Source organism: Budorcas taxicolor, chromosome 21 (genome assembly GCF_023091745.1).
Source record: "Budorcas taxicolor isolate Tak-1 chromosome 21, Takin1.1, whole genome shotgun sequence".
Classification (NCBI taxonomy): domain Eukaryota; kingdom Metazoa; phylum Chordata; class Mammalia; order Artiodactyla; family Bovidae; genus Budorcas; species Budorcas taxicolor.
In genome coordinates, this window is record NC_068930.1 from 16,381,255 (window position 1) to 16,404,208 (window position 22,954).

The 22,954-nt window shown below is 48.9% G+C and overlaps 1 protein-coding gene across 1 annotated transcript in view; it reads left to right on the forward strand.

Moving 5' to 3' along the window:
* The first annotated feature begins 14,019 nt into the window (after positions 1-14,019).
* Positions 14,020-22,954, forward strand: part of RGMA (repulsive guidance molecule BMP co-receptor a) — a 49,132-nt gene continuing 40,197 nt past the window's right edge. The window contains exon 1 of the mRNA XM_052659591.1: positions 14,020-14,118. Coding sequence (XP_052515551.1) covers positions 14,105-14,118 — 14 coding nt within the window. The 5' untranslated portion in view covers positions 14,020-14,104. The remainder of the gene's footprint in view (positions 14,119-22,954) is intronic.

The window sequence follows — 22,954 nt, forward strand, 5'->3', positions numbered from 1 at the left end:
GGGATCGATCCTCAGTCTCCTATGTCTCCTGCATTGCCAGACGGGTTCTTTCCCACTAGCACCACCTGGGAAGGCCTTGCTTTACACTGAACCTCAAAAATATGTGCATCCAGGGGAAATCCCTGACAGTCCTGCGGGAAGGACTCTGCGCTTCCAATGCAGGGGGTTACAGGTTCGATCCCTGGGAGGGGAACTGAGATCCCACATGCCCCGAGGCATGGCCAAAACATAAAATAAACCTTTAAAAAAAGTGTATCCTTCGCTTCTGTTATTTCACAATTGTGTTCCAGGAAATAATGGAGAATGTGCAGACTTCATGTTCACTAAATATCCAACAGTAGGAAGTGGTTTAAATCAGTTATGGTCTATGTAATGGACCAATGGAAGTTTAGATGATATGGGCTTTGTGTTGAAATAGACAGTGGTTCAAATTTTATTGTTTTAAAAATAGCTACAAACAATAAGCATACTGTTTTGATTACTCATTGTTTTATTTAACAAATATTACTAAACAAGAGGAATACATTAAAGATCAAGATAGTTCCTTGCTCTTATATTACATTACATTACATTTCATTACATTTACTGGGGTGACAGAGTCTGGGGATTGGATAGCAATGAATAAATTAGTGAGAAAACGATCAAATTGTGATAACTGCTATCAAGAGAATTAAAGTTGGTGACTTAATTAATGGGCTTAATTAACTGGTGGCTCAAATGTTAAAGAATTTGACTGCAATGCAGAAGACCTAGGCTGCATCCCGGGGTCAAGAAGATCCCCTGGAGAAGGGAATGGATACCCACTCCAGTATTCTTGCCTGGACAATCCCATGGACAGAGGAGCATGGCAGGCTACAGTCTCTAGGGTCTCAAAGAGTGGGACATGCAAGACTTAATAAATAGATGTTTCTGGCATTTTATACTGAGCTCTGAATAACAAGCAGCCGTGAAGAGATACCCCATGCCCAAGGTAAGAGAAACCCTGACCTTCACCGCTGGATCATGGAAAAAGCAAGAGAGTTCCAGGAAAACATCCATTTCTGCTTTATTGACTATGCCAAAGCCTTTGACTGTGTGGATCACAAGAAACTGTGGAAAATTCTTCAAGAGATGGAAATACCAGACCACCTAACCTGCCTCTTGAGAAATCTGTATGCAGGTCAGGAAGCAACAGTTAGAACTGGACATGGAACAACAGACTGGTTCCAAATAGGAAAAGGAGTACGTCAAGGCTGTATATTGTCACCCTGTTTATTTAACTTATATGCAGAGTACATCATGAGAAACGCTGGACTGGAAGAAACGCAAGCTGGAATCAAGATTGCCGGGAGAAATATCAAGAACCTCAGATATGCAGATGACATCACCCTTATGGCAGAAAGTGAAGAGGAACTAAGAAGCCTCTTGATGAAAGTAAAAGAGGAGAGTGAAAAAGTTGGCTTAAAGCTCAACATTCAGAAAACGAAGATCATGGCATCCGGTCCCATCACTTCATGGGTAACAGATGGGGAAACAGTGGAAACAGTGTCAGACTTTATTTTTGGGGGCTCCAAAATCACTGCAGATGGTGACTGCAGCCATGAAATTAAAAGACGCTTACTCTTTGGAAGAAAAGTTATGACCAACCCAGATAGTATATTCAAAAGTAGAGACATTACTTTGCCAACTAAGGTCCATCTAGTCAAGGCTATGGTTTTTCCTGTGGTCATGTATGGATGTGAGAGTTGGACTGTAAAGAAAGCTGAGCGCTGAAGAATTGATGCTTTTGAACTGTGGTGTTGGAGAAGACTTTTGAGAGTCTCTTGGACTGCAAGGAGATCCAACCAGTCCATTCTGAAGGAGATCAGCCCTGGGATTTCTTTGGAAGGAATGATGCTAAAGCTGAAACTCCAGTACTTTGGCCATCTCATGAGAAGAGTTGACTCATTGGAAAGGACTCTGATGCTGGGAGGGATTGGGGACAGGAGGAGAAGGGGACGACAGAGGATGAGATGGCTGGATGGCATCACGGACTCGATGGACGTGAGTCTGAGTGAACTCTGGGAGATGGTGATGGACAGGGAGGCCTGATGTGTTGCGATTCATGGGGTCGCAGAGTCGGACACGACTGAGCGACTGAACTGAACTGAGCTGAATAACAAAGAAGAGGAAGTGATGAGAACACCCCAGGCACAGAAAACAGCTAATGCAAAGAAGGCCCTGGGGCAGAAGCAAGCTTTAGACGACTTGAATGGCTACAGCTAGGCCCTGCAGCTAAAGCAAAGTGTAAGAGGGCAGAGTAGATGAGGTCAAAGACAGAGCAGGAGCTGGGTCATGTGGGTTTGGTAAACCAGGGTATGGAGCTGGGATTTGATTCTGTGTGCTGTGGGAAAGACACTGCAGGTCTCAAACAGGAGACACAATCTCATCACTGTAACTACACTTTACTCTGACCACTGTGTGAGAATGGATTTGAACGCATGAGCAGAGGCAGAGAGACTAGTCACGGGCTGCTGCGATGGTTCAGCCAAGGTGTGTGGGTGGCCTGGACTAGGCTAGGAGGTGGAGAGGGAGAAAGTGGGTGCAGTCAGGACTGATTTTGGAGTTAGTACCAACATGACTAAGCGAAGGCGGCTGCGAGAGCCGGCGCACTAAGCGTGGCCGAGAGGAGCTACCCCACATCCGAGGTCAGGGGCAGCGGCCTAGAGTGCCAGGCTGCGACGGCGCAGGAACGGCCGAGAGGAGCTACCCTGTGTCCGAGGTCAGGGTCGGCAGCCGAGAGGAGACACCCCGCGTCCGAGGCCAGGGGTGGCGGCCGGGAGGAACTATCCTGCGTCTGAGGTCGGGGCGGCCGGGAGGAGACACCCCGCGTCCGAGGTCAGGGCAGCGGCTGAGAAGAGCTACCCCGCGTCCAAAGTCGGGGCAGCCGGGAGGAGCCACCCACGCCCGAGGCCAGGGCCGGCGGCCGGGAGGAGCATCCCGAGGAGCGGTGGCTGCGCAGGCACACGAGGGCCTAGAGGAGCTATCCCCAGTTGAAGGTCAGGAACCGCGGCGGTAAGGAGATAGCCCTCATCCAAGGTAAGGAGCAGCGGCTGTGCTTTGCTGGAGCAGCCGTGAAGAGATACCCCACACCCAAGGTAAGAGAGACCCAAGTAAGATGGTAGGTGTTGCAAGAGGGCATCAGAGGGCAGACACACTGAAAGCATACTCACAGAAAACAGGTCAATCTAATCACACTAGGACCACAGCCTTGTCTAACTCAATGAAACCAAGCCATGCCTGCGGGGCCACCCAAGACTGGCAGGTCATGGTGGAGAGGTCTGACAGAGCATGGTCCACTGGAGAAGGGAATGGCAAGCCACTTCAGTATTCTTGCCTTGAGAACCCCATGAACAGTATGAAAAGGCAAAATGATAGGATACCAAAAGAGGAACTCCCCAGGTCATTAGGTGCCCAATATGCTACTGGAGATCAGTGGAGAAATAACTCCAGAAAGAATGAAGGGATGGAGCCAAAGCAAAAACAATATCCAGTTGTGGATGGGACTGGTGATAGAAGCAAGATCTGGTGCTGTAAAGAGCGATATTGCATAGGAACCTGGAATGTCAGGTCCATGAATCAAGGCAAATTGGAAGTGGTCAAACAAGAGATGGCAAGGGTGAACGTCGACATTCTAGGAATCAGCGAACTAAAATGGACTGGACTGGGTGAATTTAACTCAGATGACCATTATATCTACTACTGTGGGCAGGAATCCCTCAGAAGAAATGGAGTAGCCATCATGGTCAACAAAAGAGTCCGAAATGCAGTACTTGGATGCAATCTCAAAAATGACAGAATGATCTCTGTTCGTCTCCAAGGCAAACCATTCAATATCACAGTTATCCAAGTCTATGCACCAACCAGTAATGCTGAAGAAGCTGAAGTTGAACGGTTTTATGAAGACCTACAAGACCTTTTAGAACTAACACCCCAAAAAAGATGTCCTTTTCGTTATAGGGGACTGAAATGCAAAAGTAGGAAGTCAAGAAACACCTGGAGTAACAGGCAAATTTGGCCTTGGAATGCGGAATTAAGCAGGGCAAAGGCTAATAGAGTTTTGCCAAGAAAATGCACTGGTCATAGAAAACACCCTCTTCCAACAACACAAGAGAAGACTCTACACATGGACATCACCAGATGGTCAACACCGAAATCAGACTGATTATATTCTCTGCAGCAAAAGATGGAGAAGCTCTATACAATCAACAAAAACAAGACCAGGAGGTGACTGTGGCTCAGATCATGAACTCCTTATTGGCAAATTCAGACTTAAATTGAAGAAAGTAGGGAAACCCACTAGACCATTCAGGTATGACCTAAATCAAATCCCTTATGATTATACAGTGGAAGTGAGAAATAGATTTAAGGGACTAGATCTGATAGATAGAGTGCCTGATGAAGTATGGAATGAGGTTCTTGACATTGTACAGGAGACAGGGATCAAGACCATCCCCATGGAAAAGAAATGCAAAAAAGCAAAATGGCTGTCTGGGGAGGCCTTACAAATAGCTGTGAAAAGAAGAGAGGCAAAAAGCAAAAGAGAAAAGGAAAGATATAAGCATCTGAATGCAGAGTTCCAAAGAATAGCAAGAAGAGATAAGAAAGCCTTCTTCAGCAATCAATGCAAAGAAATAGAGGAAAACAACAGAATGGGAAAGACTAGAGATCTCTTCAAGAAAATTAGAGATACCAAGGGAACATTTCATGCAAAGATGGGCTCGATAAAGGACAGAAATGGTATGGACCTAACAGAAGCAGAAGATATTAAGAAGAGGTGGCAAGAATACAAGGAAGAACTGTACAAAAACGATCTTCATGACCCAGATAATCATGATGATGTGATCACTAATCTAGAGCCAGACATCTTAGAAAGTGAAGTCAAGTGGGCCTTAGAAAGCATCGCTATGAACAAAGCTAGTGGAGATGATGGAATTTCAGTGGAGCTATTTCAAATCCTGAAAGATGATGCTGTGAAAGTGCTGCACTCAATATGCCAGCAAATTTGGAAAACTCAGCAGAGGCCACAGGACTGGAAAAGGTCAGTTTTCATTCCAATTCCAAAGAAAGGCAATGCCAAAGAATGCTCAAACTACCGCACAATTGCACTCATCTCACATGCTAGTAAAGTGATGCTCAAAATTCTCCAAGCCAGGCTTCAGCAATACATGAACTGTGAACTTCCTGATGTTCAAGCTGGTTTTAGAAAAGGCAGAGGAACCAGAGATCAAATTGCCAACATCCACTGGATCATGGAAAAAGCAAGAGAGTTCCAGGAAAACATCCATTTCTGCTTTATTGACTATGCCAAAGCCTTTGACTGTGTGGATCACAAGAAACTGTGGAAAATTCTTCAAGAGATGGGAATACCAGACCACCTAACCTGCCTCTTGAGAAATCTGTATGCAGGTCAGGAAGCAACAGTTAGAACTGGACATGGAACAACGGACTGGTTCCAAATAGGAAAAGGAGTACGTCAAGGCTGTATATTGTCACCCTGTTTATTTAACTTATATGCAGAGTACATCATGAGAAACGCTGGACTGGAAGAAACGCAAGCTGGAATCAAGATTGCCGGGAGAAATATCAAGAACCTCAGATATGCAGATGACACCACCCTTATGGCAGAAAGTGAAGAGGAGCTAAAAAGCCTCTTGATGAAAGTGAAAGAGGAGAGTGAAAAAGTTGGCTTAAAGCTCAACATTCAGAAAACGAAGATCATGGCATCTGGTCCCATCACTTCATGGGAAACAGATGGGGAAACAGTGGAAACAGTGTCAGACTTTATTTTTGGGGGCTCCAAAATCACTGCAGATGGTGACTGCAGCCATGAAATTAAAAGACGCTTACTCTTTGGAAGAAAAGTTATGACCAACCTAGATAGTATATTCAAAAGTAGAGACATTACTTTGCTGACTAAGGTCCGTCTAGTCAAGGCCATGGTTTTTCCTGTGGTCCTGTATGGATGTGAGAGTTGGACTGTGAAGAAGGCTGAGCGCCGAAGAATTGATGCTTTTGAACTGTGGTGTTGGAGAAGACTCTTGAGAGTCTCTTGGCCTGCAAGGAGATCCAACCAGTCCATTCTGAAGGAGATCAGCCCAGGGATTTCTTTGGAAGGAATGATGCTAAAGCTGAAACTCCAGTACTTTGGCCACCTCATGCGAAGAGTTGACTCATTGGAAAGGACTCTGATGCTGGGAGGGATTGGGGACAGGAGGAGAAGGGGACGACAGAGGATGAGATGGCTGGATGGCATCATGGACTCGATGGACGTGAGTCTGAGTGAACTCCGGGAGTTGGTGATGGACAGGGAGGCCTGATGTGCTGCGATTCATGGGGTCGCAAAGAGTCGGACACGACTGAGAGACTGAACTGAACTGAACCAACATGACTTGCTAATCGATGGCTGACTCCTAGAATTTCCCCCTCTTTCCTCCTGTTCCCATCAAATGCTTCCAGCTCTAATTCTGGTCCTTCTCTACCAAGGTTAATGTATACCTCCTGCATTTGGGTTCTGTTGGATGACTTGGACCATAAACTAAATCCCCCTTTCCTCAAAGCTAGCTCAAGCTGGTTTTCACTCCCTGCAACCTTGACTGAGGCTATCGAGCAGTAAGAGGGGCACAGCAGTGGAAATAAGCAAAACTCCAAGAGGTAGGGCAGCCTGCCCAGTTCGGAACAGCAGAGCAAGGATTCAAACCCCAGGTATTCGGAGCCCGCAGCCAACACTTCCTTTTCTGTGCCATGTGCCAGACTGACGTGATGCTGCTAGCTGTTCACCCAATACCACCAGTTGTCCACCAAAACTGAAGCTCCCTTGTTCCGTGGAAAAAGAACAACAGCTGCCTAACTATATCAATTTCCCAGCCTCCCTTGCAGCTCGGAGTGGACCTGTGACCTCACCCAGGGGACTATTAGGAGAAACGATGATGCAAGCAGAACCCATTTATTTATGGCTTTGATTATGCAAATCACCAAAAGGCTCTGGGGAGGATGGAACAATGACCTGAAAATAACCTGAATCCCAGAATGAGCACATGGAGTCTGAAGCGCCCACCAGGACTGTGAGAGAAAACGTTTATAAATTTTATTCTCTAAGTCATATTCTTGTCCAGTCTCTTGATTACAGCACTGCAGCCTTACCCTAACTGATCTATATGTTTTTAAATGCCAGTGGCCTCTTCTGTTAAAACATAATTTAACCCTATAAACAATACCTCCAGACAATGGGAGATCCTTGTGGGTCCCTACTCCAATCTGTGACCGAATTTTTCTTCGTTTGTGGACTAGATTCAATACCTGGTATGCTCGCAGGAGTGCCTGTAAAACCCAGTTTGGGTTGGAAAACAAAATTAACAAGACCTCCACGCATGAGGTAGGAGAGTTTCTTTCTTTCTTTTTTTAATGTACTATTGTTTATGTGTAAAAAAAATTTGAATTAAGTATTTTATTTCTTGTTCTTTATAAATGCTTAATAATTGATAAAGCAAAGTTAAAAATCATGAAAGTGTTAGTCGCTCAGTCATTACCAATTCTTTGGGATCCCATGGGCTGTAGCCCACCAGGCTCCTCTGTCCATGGAGTTCTCCAGGCATGAGTACTGGAGTGGGTTGCCATTCCCTTCTCCAGGGGATCTTCCCGACCCAGGGATTGAACCTGGGTCTCTTACACTGGCAGGCAGATTCTTTACCATCTGAACCACCAGGGAAGCCCCAGATCATGAAATGTAATATTAATTCAGCTGGAAAAGAAATAGATTTTTAAATTAAGTTTATTCTAGGAGGACCAGATTCTGGGGATCAAGAGATCTGGCTTTCACAGGTTAATGAATCATTTTACTAAAGATGTTGGTTAGTCAGGGAGCAAGGTGAAAACCCCAGTTGATCAATGAGAATTTATTTATATCAGTCAAGGAGCTCCTCTCCAAAGGGTCCAAATTTGAACGCCATCCTAAGAGCCCCAGGGATGGCTGTGACTCGGTTACTTCCTGGGAAGCACATCCAAATATTTAAAGGAACCCAGCAATCTCCCTGCCCTTCCCCTTGGTTCACGAACTAACAAAGCCTTCCAAAACCTACCAGAACAGCATCCCATCAGCAGATCTTGCTCCGTGAACATCAAGGGCCTGTGGCTGGAGTGATAGCACTACGTATTTCTCCACCGGCCTTGGCAGTGCTGCCAAATGTAGGGCCCAAGTTTGCTCTGCGGAGTTGTGAGCATTGATGTTTCCAGCTCAAACCTGAGCAGGAGAGGTGGAGAAGGATGGTCAGGAAAATGGGACACATTCTTAGTGGGAAATGCACTATCTGGGGACTCAGACATGGATTCAAATCCTGACTATACCACGTGTTCATTCAGTCATCGACTTCTCTGAATCTCAGTTGTTGATAAAATAAGAATATCTGCACCCATCTCAGAGGGTTGCTATGACAAAAAGCTATGACAAACCTAGACAGTGTACTAAAAGGCAGAGACATCACTTTGCCGACAAAGGTCTGTATGGTCAAGGCTATGGCCTTTCCAGTAGTCGTGTTCAGATGTGAGAGTTGTTGGACCATAAAAAAGGCTGATTGCCAAAGAACTGATGCTTTTGAACTGTGGTGCTGGAGAAGACTCTTGAGAGTCCCTTGGACTGCAAGGAGATCCAACCAGTCAGTCCTAAAGCCTATCAACCCTGAGTGTGGGTTGGAAGGACTGAGGCTGAAGCTGAAGCTCCAATGCTTTAGCCACCTGATGCAAAGAGCTGACTCATTGGAAAAGACCCTGAAGCTGGGAAAGATTGAAGGCTGGAGAAGAAGGGGACAACAGAGGTCAAGTTGGTTGGATGGCATCACCGACTCAATAGACATGGGTTTGAGCAAATTCTAGGAGATAGTGAAGGGCAGGGAAGCCTGATGTGCTGCAGTCCAGGGGGCTGGGTTGCAAAGAGTCGGATACAACTTTGCGACTGAACAAAAGAGAGCACTATGAGGAGGAAGGAAGCATCTATAACATAGAATGTTCTGGCACAGTCAGCATTCAGTAAACAATAGCAAAGCCAAACCCAAACTGATCCTGCCTTGAGACAAAGAAATCGGCAAGCCTTGCCCTTCTGGCCACGTCACCATGAGGAACTGCGGTGCCAGCTGCTCCCCACTTCCTCCATTTCTGAACTGTCAAAAACAGGCTTCTGTGGATGCTGTTGTGGGGCGGGTGGCTATGCTTGCCCACCACTTTCCAGCTGTTCTCCTGCAGCTGTGGCTGCCCGAACCCTCCAGCTCTCCTCCTGGCTAAATCAGTCAGAAAAGCCTGCCTTTTCCACCACCTTATTCCATTGTCCAAAGGCATGAAACAACAGTAAAGAGATGTTTGCTTTTCTTTCTATTCCTGAGCTGATGGTTTGCTTACCTAACCAAAGAAAGAAAAAACAACCTTTATTTTGCCTTACTTTGGTCCTTACAGTGGTGCCTCAGATGATAAAGAATCCGCCTGCAATGTAGGAGACCGGGGTTTGATCCCTGGGTCAGGAAGATCCCCTGGAAAAGGAAATGGTTGCCCACATCAGTATTCTTTCCTGAAGAATTCCCTGGACAGAGGAACCTGGCAGGCTATAGTCCTTGGGATCACACAGAGTCAGACACAACTGAGTGACTAACACAACACCAGACACCAGTGACTGGCCTGTGGGGAGAAAAGCTGCAGAGAAACAATGAAAACTAGGGCTGCTTTTCTTACAATGAGCACAAGCACTGGGTTTTAGTTTAAACTTGCATACATGCTGTCAAATATGGAAAACTGAGTGATTTTCTCTATGGAATTCTGGGGCTCCCCCCCATGCAAAAACACTGGTGATTGGCCCAATCGCCATCTACCCCCTTCCAAGCTTCTCATAACTTCCCAGTCTCTGTAATGAGAACTCACCCCATCTGACACCTACCTTGATACTCCTCTGTCGTCCACTTCTACAAAGCATTTGGGTCTTCTACAGCTCTGTACCTCCCAGTACAGTCTTAGCACCCGGGGTCATGCTCCCAACAATAATGTGTCAAGATTAATAGACTCTTCTGGGTGGTTCCCCAACTCTTGTCTCTCCAAACCATCTTTTATTGACCTGCCTAAAGTGCAGCTTCACTTCCGTTATTTCTCTACTCGGTAACCTTCAATGGTTTCCTATTAGTCCTTCTGCGCTTCCCTACATGGTGGCCCTAACCTCCTTCTCCATCACATCTCTATTCCAGCCCATAAATTCCAACTAGACAAAACCATTCCTTACTGAACTTCCCACATTTTGTTATCTCCAGGACTTTATTCATGGGGCTACCCCCCACCCTCCGCCTGGAACATTCTCTCTGCTCCCCTAACATCCACAGATTAAAATCAAGTCCACCCATCAGAGATCATCTCCAATGACATCTCTTCCATAAAGACTTGTTCCCAATCCTTCCAACTAGTGATGAACCTACCTTCTAAATCCTATGACACTGCCCGCCCCTTACCTTGTAGTGTCAACTCCAGAGAGTCGATAGCCACTTATGAGCAGCAGTCTGGTTGGAAGGGAAGGCCAGAGTCTGGCCTTAAAGCTGCATTTGCACAAACACTCTGTGACTATAATTATATGAGGACAGAGGCTGATGAAATGAAAAATGGAGCTGCTGAGGCTCCGCCCCCCACAAACCCCAGCTACTGAGACTTCACTGCTCTGCCTTCCTTTCTCCCGCTAGACTGCAAGTGTCTTATGGGCAGAGGCTGTGTTCCTCAAGTAAGTGCCTGCTCTAGGGTCCAGCACAGTCCAGCTGTAGAATAACTGCTTGACACAAAACGCGCTGGGTTTATTAGAGCAGGCAGTGCCTCTGGGATGCAACCCACCCCGCGCCACTTCTTCAGGTCAATGCCGAACGAGTTAAGTCCTCAGCATCCACTCCCTCCTTGTGTCTCACTGAAGCCAGGTGTGGGACAGCCAGTCCTTCTCTAAGAGGCTCCTATGACAGCTCCTGACCTGCTTCTCCTTTAAGCCTCACTTTTACTTTTGAACCTGATTTTACCCAGAAAATCATAACGAAGTGGTACTCAATCCAAAGTGACGGTCGAGGTGCCAGCCCTCAGTGGAGAGCCACGCCAGTTCACTGCACACTGCCAGCTGGGAAGCAGCCTTGATCAGCTTCATCGGGAATTTACTTTCAGAGGGTTGCACTCTCGCCTACAGGTGCCACCCCTAGCCAGAAACAACTCCGCGCTCCACACCCCAGTAACACAGGGCTCCCTGCGCTGGTGGGTGGCGCCTCCTCCCAAAGGCTCCAGCCCAATCAGCCTCACCCACACGGCACACTTCCCAGCAGACTAAGGCTCACTGTGGAAACCAGAAGCTTGCGCAAGGGACTTGGATTGAGCATCCAGGGCTGGACCTATCCCTTGCAAACAAGAGAAAAGAAAAAAGTAGCCGAGAAGGGGTGAAACCCCAGCCCTCCCATTTTCCTCTATAAATGTAACCTCTCCCAGCAACGCTGTACGTGGAACAAGAGAGAAACTCACAGACATTAATCTCAGGCTGCATTAGACCTTCACTCGCCTCCCCACCCCTTTTTTCAAAATGGCTTTAATTTTTTTTTAACTCTTGGACCCAGGTTAGCCCATTTCCTGTTCATCTTTTTCAAGAAATTCAGATCCTTTGCAGGAAAGAAAGACAAGCATTCCCTGGAACTTGATATTAGGAGCATTTCTAGATGGTTGGTTGAGAGCATGTACATTTGTTCATTTGCACCCTAAACACACTCCATGGCCTCATTTAAGTCTGACTGCTCATGTGTGCATTGCAACTGCCTTTGCCTGGTTCCAGCTTAATCAAGCACTTTAATGAGTAACATTCATATTCGTTGTCTCCTCCACAGGAGCTGGTGCTCATCAAGGTAAATAGCAGCTAGCCATCTCCACGGCCTTTGGTTAAGCTGGAAATCGTCTGTCCTCATCTAGACAGTGAACTGTTTGTCTCCCAAGAAGGGAAAACCCTGCTGGGTCCTTTCCAAAGGTTTCATTTTAAAATGTTTCCACTTGCAGATCTTTTTAAAATGACAAGGGAGTTGGACAAGCAGTAAGAAACTGTCTATTTGGGTGATAGCGATTCAGAGATTCTTGTGGCATGCCTGTCAAGTGCTAGGCACCACACTAAATGCTGGGGACGCAATGAGGACCCCAAGTGGTCCAGACTCCTGCCCTCAATGTGCTTACCGTCTGATGGGAGAAGAACACACTAGGTAAGGGTCATGTTAACCAGTGCATAACTGCAAAGTGAGATCACTATTAGGAAGGGAAACATGTGGTGCTGGAATAGCCATTCCCTAAGGAGGAGAGGTTAGAGCTGAGTTGAAAGACAGAGGAAGGAAGAAATCAGTTTTCACCAACTGTTAGGGCTGGATCTCTCCCCCTCCCGCTCCCTCTCCCAACATCTAGTACAACTCCTCTATTTATAGGTGAGGAAACTGAGGCCCAACAAAGCTAAAACTCTTGCCCTAGGTCAGAGCTAATTATAGAAACCAGCGATCCCAATACCCAATCTCTTCCTGCTAAATCACATGGATTTTATTTATATCCCAGCTATAGACTATCTCAATGCCAGTAAAACACAGAATATAGTAGAGTTCAAACCACATCCCTCAGGTCCACAAGCATAAACAACGATCACGTTTTAATGTAGATAATACCTTTTTATTTTGCAAATCCAGAGGTCTCATCACATCCAAATCCAAAGACAGCTTGTTTCTGTTAAAAAAAAAAAAAAAAAAAAAAAAGCCAAGGGCATCACCCCGTCTGAAATGCGCTGGCCAGTTTCTCCAGCCGCGCAACGCTAACGGGCGTGAGCTGTGTGCTCAGGCTGACTTCAGGGCCCAGCTGCAGTTTCAGATTTTGCGGGGCGATGGGGTGGCTCCTTGTGTGTCGCTGCAGGGATCCGGATCTTTCTCCGGATTCCGCAAGCCTCTGGGGAATTAATCGCAGCTCAAGTGGCCGTGTTCTCGCCAGTGTGTGCGTGCGCCGCGCAGTAAAACATTTCTTTTGAAAAGCCCGTGAGAATCCACTTGCAATCCGCGCGTGTGCGGGTAAAAGGGCAGAGCAAGGAGAAGAAAGACCCGCAGCGGAGCACACCCGACCCGAGGTGACCGCTGGGGAGCGGCTGCAAGGTGGAGGGGAAGTGGCGCGGTCGTCTTTATTCTCTAGATATGGCTCAGCTTTGTACGCAGCAACGTATTCGTGCACTACACATTTAACATACGTGTGTTAGTTTTCCAACAGAAGAGTCTTAAAACAAACATCTCAGTCTGCAACTAACGTGTGTCTCTGGAGAGAGCAGCGGCGTTTCTCCTGGAAGCGAAGGTCTATTCCAGAAACCTCAGAGCAACTGCTCCCGACCCCGCCCCGGTCCCTGACCCTTGGACCACCTTGGAAAGGATGATGGAAACGTGCTCTCCAGGGCATCCCAGCGGGACATCAGGAAAGTTGGAGGCGCCTCGAGGGTCGCCGCACTTGTCCCCCGCGCCCCCCTGACCCGGGCGCGGTTTAGGGAAGTCTAGATTTGCAGCGTGCGCACCCCCAGCCCACCCCTCAACCGGTGCTGATGCGGGAAGGTGCGGCCGCGGAGGGCAGGGCAATCCGAGTCCGCACCGCCGCCTCCTCTCCCGCCCCTCTCCCCGCGGGCCCCGCCCGCCTCGCCCCCCGCCCGCGCCCCGGGCGCCCGGCCCGCCCCCTCCCCTCCGCGCGCAAACGAACCTCGCGACGCCGAGCGCTCGGCGGCGGCGGCGGGCGGGGGCCGGGCGAGGGAGGGGGCTGGCCCGAGCAGCCCGACTCGGCAGTCGTCTCCCGAGCGCCGGCTGCGCCTCCCGAGCCTCTGGGCTGGGGAAGCACTCGCCGTTCGCTCTCGGGCCGGCTCCTCCAGGCGCTCGCAGGCATGCAGCCCGGGAGCAAGCGGCGCGCCCCGGGCTGCTGCTGAGCGGGCCGGGGCGGCGGGGACCCGCGCCTGCCGAGCCCCTCCCACCTTGCCCCGGGGCCGAGAGCTGCGCCCAGGCACCCCCTGTTCTCCCGCCGCCCGGCCAGCGCCACCCCCCGCGGGCTGCAGGGGCTCATGCAGCCGCCAAGGTAAGCGCGCGCCGGGAGCCTGACCGACCCGGCTCTGACAACCCCGAGGCGCCGCCGCCGCCACTTGCCCGGGCCACCGCACCGCTTTGGTACCCCCCCGCCAAACCAACCCAGCGTCTCATCTTGCTTTCATCTTGCCCAGATTTGGAGCTTTGCTGCGCCTCGATCGCTTGAGCTCTTGGCAGCAGTAAAGTTTTTGTGGTTTGGTATTTGTTCTTTTTTTTTTTTCCCCTAAAATGCTCTCCCCCGGCTGCCCGCAGCGCGCGCGGTTGGGCACACCCGGCGACCGTCTGTACCACTGTGCGCGTGCTGGGAGCTCCGTTTCTCCCGCGCGGCCACCTCCTCCTCGGGCGGCCCTTCCGATCGGCCCGCGGGGCCTGGGACCGAGCGGGCCACCCGGCCGTCCCGCCGTGAGCTTTCACTGGCCGGACTCGCCCGAGCCGCGTTCCCCTGCCCTGCGCCAGGCTACCTAGTTAGAGCCGCGGCTCGAGCGCCGGCCCCGGGGCCGTAGACGCTACGCTCCGTGTGGGCTCGGGTCCGAGCTGTCCCTTGCCTGGAAGGGCAGGTGCGCAGGAAGATGAGGGGCTTGGGCTGAGTGCTTAAGGGGTACGATCCCGGGGGGCCCTGGTGGTCCTAAGCGGACAGGTGGACCCGGCGAGCTCCGAGCAGAGAAGGCTCCGCGCGTGGTTCGAGCCGTGGCCCATCCCAGGGGAAGCACTGGGGCAGGGAAACAGGTGTACCCAGGGGGAGGGCCGATGAAGGGGCCTGTGCAATTCTTGACTGCAGCCTGTTAATGTGATTGCGTTGGATTTGCTCGGAGGTAGAGTCAATTCCCCCAGATTTAGATTTTTCTTTTCTTTTTTTTTTTTTTCCCGATGGGAGCCTGCGAGCTGCTATTATGTGATGTGGTTTCGGAAGGCGTCGGATTGTATTTATTTTTATAAATCGGGTGTCTTGCGGATGGATTAGGGGACATCGCGCCATCTAGCGGAAATGATGAGCCGCGCGTTTCTTTTAGGCCTCGAAGTTGGATGTTCTCAAAGTGGGAGACTCAAAGTGGGCGTCTCTCTGGGAGGCAGGAGGTAACTCAGGGACGAGTTTTCCCCGCTGTATTTATTTACCTTCCGGCTGAGCTGAAGCGCAGCGACGACAGAGCTCCGCGTGCCCAGCTTACGGGTCAGAATCGCAGGTCGCACTGAGTGGCAGGCTTTCACCTGGAGAAGATTCGTCACCTTCTCCTCTGGCTTTAGGGTCCTCTCTCACAAGCATAGGGCTTCCCGGGTGGCTCAGTAATAAAGAATCCACCTGCCAATGCTGGAGACGCAGGAGACGGGAGTTCCATCCCTGGATGGGGAAGATCCCCTGGAGGAGGAAATGGCAACCACTCCAGTATTCTTGCCTGGACAACTGCATGGACAGAGGAGCCTGGCGGGCTAGAGTGCGTGGGGTCACAAAGCAGGGACGTGACTTGGCCACTGAGCACACACAGCACAAACATGACCTAGAATGTTATCAGCGGTGAGCTTGCGCCTGTTCTCTGGACACGCGTCCAGCAATTGGCACAACCTGTGCATGGAAGGTGACCTTTTCCTGTGCATCACAGACACGAGGAATTTGTCAGGGAGTCTTGAGCCCTGACCCCCTAGAAAAGAGATGGGCTGTGCTCTGGAGGGCAGCTGAAGGAGAACTGGAAAAGAGTCTGGCACAAATCCATCCAGGAGAGGTATAATATACAAAAATGGCTTTTTTTTTTTTTTGGTGCAGACTTCCTGCTGTTCCACTACCAGGGCAGGCAACCTTTATAAGAGACGTGATCCCCAATTAGCAACTGGGGCAGACTTTGTTGGATGGCAAACAGAGCGGACAAAGGCTGTGGGTGGGGCACCCACACAGCCAGGCGGGCTCCACGGTCTCTCGGAGCCTGGTTTTTGCTGCCACCTTCCAGGCCAGATGATATTAGCAATGAGCTGGACTCTCCCTGTTCTGAAGGGTCAGCCGGTTTCTTATAGGGCAGTGTGGTGCTCTCCTTGTGGGGAGGGTCCTTGCCCCCTTGAGAGCCTCTGAGCGGTGGTGATGGTGAGGGAGGGCCCCAGCATCCTTTTTTCAATAACCCTGCTCCCATCCTTTCCCTCTCAGGTGGTAGACAGGCCCTTATGCTCTGAACAGACATTCCAAATGAGAGGCGGCTTCTCCGCTCACTCCCCACGCTATTGCAAACTGTGTCCCCCTTTGCGGGTGTTTAGTTAATAACTGGATTTCGGACAAAAAGGGTCTTGCCGTAATCCGGCATCGTATTCAAAGAGGGCTTCTGTGACCTTCACTAGGAAACCTCTGTCTGCTTTCTCTCCTTCCAAGCCCCTCTGAGGCCTGATTCCATCCTTCCCCAGTGTGTGTAATAATACACAGTGGAGGATGAGAAGCCCCTAGCTCACACGCCCCTTGACTTGGCTTTTAAACCAGCCCATGGGGGCCAGATAGAGGAGTTCTTAGGTGAGGAGATGCGAAACAAAATGATTAGGCACAGAGCGTTCCTAACACAGGGACAGGGCGGCCGGCTTTCAAGTCTCACAGTGATGCTTGCTGCTTCCAGGGAAGCGGTCAGGAAGAGGTGCTGGCATTTCCGCCTCCCAAAACTGATGCCTAGAGAGGTGGAGAGGTGTAGCCAAGGTTCTGCAAGTTTAAAGGGCTTTTTTCCTTCAGCCTTGCTTCCAAGCGAATTAAACTCAAGCACTTGCATTTGCCAAGTAGTAGTAGTATTTTGTCGCTCAGTCGTGTCCGACTCTTTGTGACCCCGTGGACTGCAGCCTACCAGGCTTCTCCCTCCATGGGATTCTCCAGGCAAGAGTACTGGAGTGGGTTGCCATTTCCTTCTCCAGGGGATCTTCCCGGCCCAGGGATCAAACCCGAGTCTCCTACATTCCAGGCAGATGCTTTAACCTCTGAGCCACCAGGGAAGCCCAAGTATGGTCCCCAAATTAAGTCATGTCTTAGAGGGATACTCTCTCCCAAAGTCTGCCACCCAGGAAGAGAGGCAGGATACACCCAAATGAAACTGATCCTAGAGTGCAGGCTTATTGGCATCTCTTCCATGAAACGAAAGGGCACCCCTCCTTAAAGATCACTGTTCTAGAACTTGACTTATAACACCAAGTGTAAGTTCACCCAACTTTTAAGTGTCTGCAGTGTCCTTGTGGCTCTCAAGGAGAATGGCTTTGCTTTTCAAATAACATTCATTGTTTATTCATTCAACAAACTTAACAGAGACTTAACTTAAAGAGGGGAGATCCAGCCTTTCAGATGACAGGCCTCTCCTTTCCTCATTTTGACTGAGTGACAGTTTCAGCCTCCCTTCCCTTAACAACGTTGCTCTGAAGAGCGATGAACAGGACGGTGGACAAAATTAAGGACTGCCTTGCCCAAGTGTGCAGACAAAGTCAGTCAGAAGTCAGTTTCCTTGGTGAAAAAATGAACATCTTTTAAAAGGATGACAGTTTCTTAGCCAGATCTGACCCATAAGGAGAAAATGCTATATCACATTAGAGCCTAAGGATCAGGAGGCAAGAATGCCCACTGAGGTGTGAAACTCCATAATTCTAAGGACCGGAGGAAAAAGAAATTTGTGATTTGGGCAGAAATTAGGGGGAAAAAATGCCAAATGCAAATATCTTTTATAGCCCCCTTTGAAAGATTTAAGAATTTGTCTCTGCAGCTTAGAGGGTAAAGAATCTGCCCACAACGTGAGAGACTCGGGTTTGATCCCTGGGTCGGCAAGATCCCCTGGAGAAGGGAATGACTGCCCACTCCAGTATTCTTGCCTGGAGAGTTCCATGGACAGGGGGCTATAGTCCACAGGGTCGCAGAGAGTTGGACATGATCGAATGGCTAACAGTTTCCATCAATTCTGCAACCATTGTGGAGAAGGAAATGACAACCCACTCCAGTATTCTTGCCTGGAGAATCCCATGGACAGAGGACACCAGGCTCTGGTGGGCTCCAGTCCGTGGAGTTGCAGGAGTCGGACACGACTTAGCAACTAAACCACCACCACCAAAAGATTAAAAATCACTGCTACTTGACAAACATAAATGTGTGCTGCTGCTGCTAAGTCACTTCAGTCGTGTCTGACTCTGTGCGACCCCATGGACTGCAGCCCACCAGGCTCCCCTGTCCCTGGGATTTTCCAGGCGAGAACACTGGAGCGGGTTGCCATTTCCTTCTCCAGTGCATGAAAGTGAAAAGTGAAAGTGAAGTCGCTCAGTCCTGTCTGACTCTTCGCAACCCCATGGACTGCAGCCCACCAAGCTCTTCTGTCCCTGGGATTCTCCAGGCAAGAGTACTGGAGTGGGTTGCCATTGCCTTCTCCGTGTGCTATATACCTTATAAAATTATTATATCCAGATTTACTACAGTAAAGAATGAAAGTGCTGCAGATACTGTTTATGCAGAAAACTATGACAAAATTGCCAGTTGAGTTTACTTTTCTTTTTTCGATTGTTTTGTTTAAAGCAACACTCCAAGATGAAGAGCTTTCAGGAATCAGGATCCTGGGTTTGTCAGAGTCTGAAAATCTGGCAGAAAGTTAAAAACAAAAGATTCCGTCAACAATCTGGTAAAATAAAGCTAGGTCTTTTAGATTCCGTGTCCTTCACAGGACCTGTAGCGGGATGAGCGTATATATACGAGTTCACTTCTATCTCACCAGGGCATCTTGTGGGCTTCCCAGGTGGCGCTAGTGGTAAAGAACCCGCCTGCCAGTGTAGGAGCTGAAAGAAACTCTAGATCGATCCCTGGGCCCGGACGATCCCCTCGGGGAGGGCATGGTAACCTACTCCAGTATTCTTGCCTGGAGAATCCCGTGGACAGAGGAGCCTGGCGGGCTGCAGTCCCTGGAGTTGCAAAGAGTGGGACACGACTGAGCAACTGAGCATGCCCGCACGCACAGGAACAAATCCGCTGGGCTGCTGAGGGTTTAGCTGAGCTACCCCGTGGTATCGCTGCCTCTGCATCTGTTTTGTTCGGCTAGGAGGGCTGTGGGGAGCTTAAATTGACACCAGCCCCCTCATGCAAGTGCACGCCATGATCCACTGTCTCTCCTTCTCCCCAGACCCCACTGCTTGTGCCCCTCCTTAGCTGAGACCCCCTTTTGGCTCACTAGAAGCCCACTTTTTTGGTTTGAATTGACCAGTCTGGCCTTAGGTCAGGAACCCCGGCACCCTCTACCCACGGCCCCTAAAGGTGTGTGCCCCGGGTCCTGTCTCTCTGTTCACCCTTGGCCGTGACCTCCCCGTGTGGCCCCGTGAGGTACAGCAGGTCCGTCCTGCAGGACCGGTGAGTGGTCACGTCCTTCTTTCAGTTTGTCCCGTGGTGGACCGTGGCTTCCCACCTGGCAGCCGGCGAGCCACGGACAGTGGATACACCCCACGCCAGAGTGGGGATTTGACAGACCCTCGCCCAAAAGCACGTGGGAGTGTGAGTTTCATTCACAGAGTCGTAACAGCTACCGGGTTTCCTCAAAACAGCGGGTACCTTGAAGAGAGTGAGAACTCGTGTTTGTTTGGAAGTCTGGGTACAGAACTTTCACTTCTGTGCTGAGCTGTGCTTAGTCCCTCAGCCGTGTCCGACCCTTTGCGGCCCCGTGGACTGTAGCCGCCAGGCTCCTCCATCCATGGGATTCTCCAGGCAAGAATAGTGGAGTGGGTTGCCATGCCCTCCTCCAGGGGACCTTCCCAGTCCAGGGATCAAACCCAGGCCTCCCTTATTGCAGGTGGATTCTTACCATCTGAGCCACATTTAATTTAATATCCTTTATGGAAAAGAGGTAAAATATAAATAATAAATAGGTTTTTAATACAACTGTGTTTTCTCACATGGGCTTCCATTTATGCAAGCACAAAGAAATACAGAGCTTATAGGAGTTCCCGGGTGGTCTCGTGGTTGGGATTTGGTATTTTCACTGCTGTGGTCCAGGTTCAATCCCGGGTCAAGGAACTGAGATCCTGCAACCTTCGTGGTGTGGCCAGAATTTTAAAATTGAAACTGTAGCGCTTGAGGACTAGCTCACCTGTAGACGTGAGGAGGTCCACGATCGCTTCCCTCGCAGGTTCAGACCTGCTAATAATCCCTCACTGCTAGGTTTGGTAGGTCATTTCTACTACAGAACAAGGAGTTCATGGGAGCTTATGTTGTTTTGCATCAGTCAGTACAGCTAAAATGGTTGGAAAGTCAAATTTCTGAATGCCAGTTTCAAAGTGCTCCCCTTACTATCCTTGGTTTTGTATCCTTGGGTATCTCAAGGTCATGTGGTAAGGAAAAGCTTGATGCGACCCTCTTCCATGTGGTGAGGTTTTACATTGCTTTGATTTTTCTCTGCTGAGAGCATTTTGAGAAAAGAAATTCCTAAACTCCAAGCATCTGGTTTCTTCGTGAGCAAATAGATGCTATTGGCAGAGCCTGCTGACTTCAGGGGTGCATTGCTAGGGAACGTATTGCTCCCTACATGTACACACCTGGACCAAGAGTCAGTGAGGGTAAGCAAACCCAAGCCAAGACGACACCCAAATCAAACCAAGATGGCGCCCAGGCCTTCCCTTTCTGGGTCAGTGACCAATCTCTAGATGGAAGCCCATCTGATTTTCAATTTAAGACAGGCTCTGAACGGCTTGAGGACTGAAGGGACTGCAATGAATTGATACTGTAGATAGCATTCCCTAAACATCTTGTTGTGTAATATTTGCCTGTCGGTCAGAGGCTTCGCAGGTGGCTCAAGTGGTAAAGAATCCTCCTGCCAACGCAGGAGACACAGACAGGAGATGAGGGTTCAGTCCTTGGATCAGGAAAGATCCCCTGGAGGAATAAATTGCAACCCACTCCAGTACTCTTGCCTGGAGAATCCCAGGGACGGAAGAGCCTGGTAGGCTGCAGTCCACGGGGTCGCGAAGAGTCTGACACCACTGAGCGACTTCCCTTTCACTTTTCACTTTGATGCATTGGAGAAGGAAATGGCAACCCACTCCAGTGTTCTTGCCTGGAGCATCCTAGGGACAGGGGAGCCTGGTGGGCTGCCGTCTATGGGGTCACACAGAGTCGGACACGACTGAAGCGACTCAGCAGCAGTAGCAGCAGCAAATGCTCTATGAAAACACTATGAAAACTTGACCTAAAAATACCTGAAAGAAAGAAAAAAAATCTGTATTTCAACTTCCTGAGTTTTTGTGGGGATAGAGTAGGGGAGATGGTTCCAGAAAATTTTTCTTTTCTTAAAACATTTTAATATCTTTGTTTGTTTATGGAAAACAGTATATCGCTAAACATGTGCGCATCTCTAATCATGAGCCATCATTATATATATGGAGTGTATTATTTGACTAACAGGAAAAAGTAAACCCTGGTGAAAATGAGAAATAAGTATGATTTGGTGGGAAATACACCGGACCTGGCACCGCAAGACCTGGGTTTGAACCTCTCCCTGCCATTTATGTTCTCAGTGACCTTGGACAAGTCACTTAATCTCCCTGAGCCTCAGTCTCCTCAGTTTGAAACAGCTGTGTCCATCACATTGTTGAAACAACCCTACAGTTACGTGGGAGACTTTGTCTTCTAGTGGTTGCTCAATAAAACTTGAGTATAACTGATAATGCACTTAGAACCCACCCAGAGGTCAAGGTTATCTAAAAGTCATTGGGCACTAATTCCGAAAGATAACATGTACCCCAATATTCATAGCAGCATTACTTACAATTGCCAAGATGTCAAAGCATTTGCAGCAACATAGATAGACTTGGAGGGCATTATGCTAAGTGAAGTACATCGGACAGAGAAAGACAAATGCTGCATCACGCCGCTTATATGTGGAAGCTTAAAGACACAGCAGACTAGTGAACGTAACAGAATAAGAAGCAGCCGACTCGCAGGTAGAGAGAACACACCGTGGTTGTCAGTGGGGGTCGGGGCGTGGGGGGTACAAAGCACTGGGTGTGAGATAGGCTGTAGGGATGTACTTGCGCAACATGAGAAATAGAGCCAATATTTTGTAATAATTGTAAATGGAGCATGACCTTTACAAATTATATAAAAAGTAATTTTTTAATTTAAAAAACAAAATAAAAGTCCTTGGGGGAATTCTGCGGATTTCCCCCCCATTCCCACACCTCCAAAGGCTCCTAACCTATAGTAGACACTTTGTTACAATCGAAACAATGGTTCTTATTGGTAATATAAGACCAACATTGGCAATTACTCATCAACACTTGCCCTGTTCCTAGCATCTGTTCTAAGCAGTCTACCGCTGTGTTAACTGGTGTAATCTTCACAATCATCCTACAAGGCAGCCAAAGTATATCCCCGTTTTCCAGTTGGGATAACTGAGGTTTAGAGGATCTGTTTAGACTTTATGTTCTTGACCAGCGTGCTACACTGACTCTCTAAGGTAAAAGTGAAGATAGTCACTCAGCCTCCAACCAATTAAAGAAAACCATGGTGGTGGAGAAAATGTCACGTAAAGCAGTACACTGGTTTTTTCCTAGATTGGCACCCTTCCCCGCCACCCATCAGCTGGGGATCTTCTTTATTTCAGCTTTGCATTACCCGTTCTAAACAGTTTTGAATTTGATGAATAACTTGGTTATCTGTTCCTATTGCTAAATGCCTATGGTATTTGTGCTTGGCACCAACTTGTTCATTAATCCAAATACCGTGGCCTTCTGCTCGTTGGGAGAGATGCAGACGCACTGTCAGTTCAAACAGTTGCCATTTGGTGGATAAATGGGTCCAAGCTGGTTCTTCTCCCAAGGACTTACTGGAATGAGAAGAGGAACATGCTGGGTGGTCTGTTCTCCCT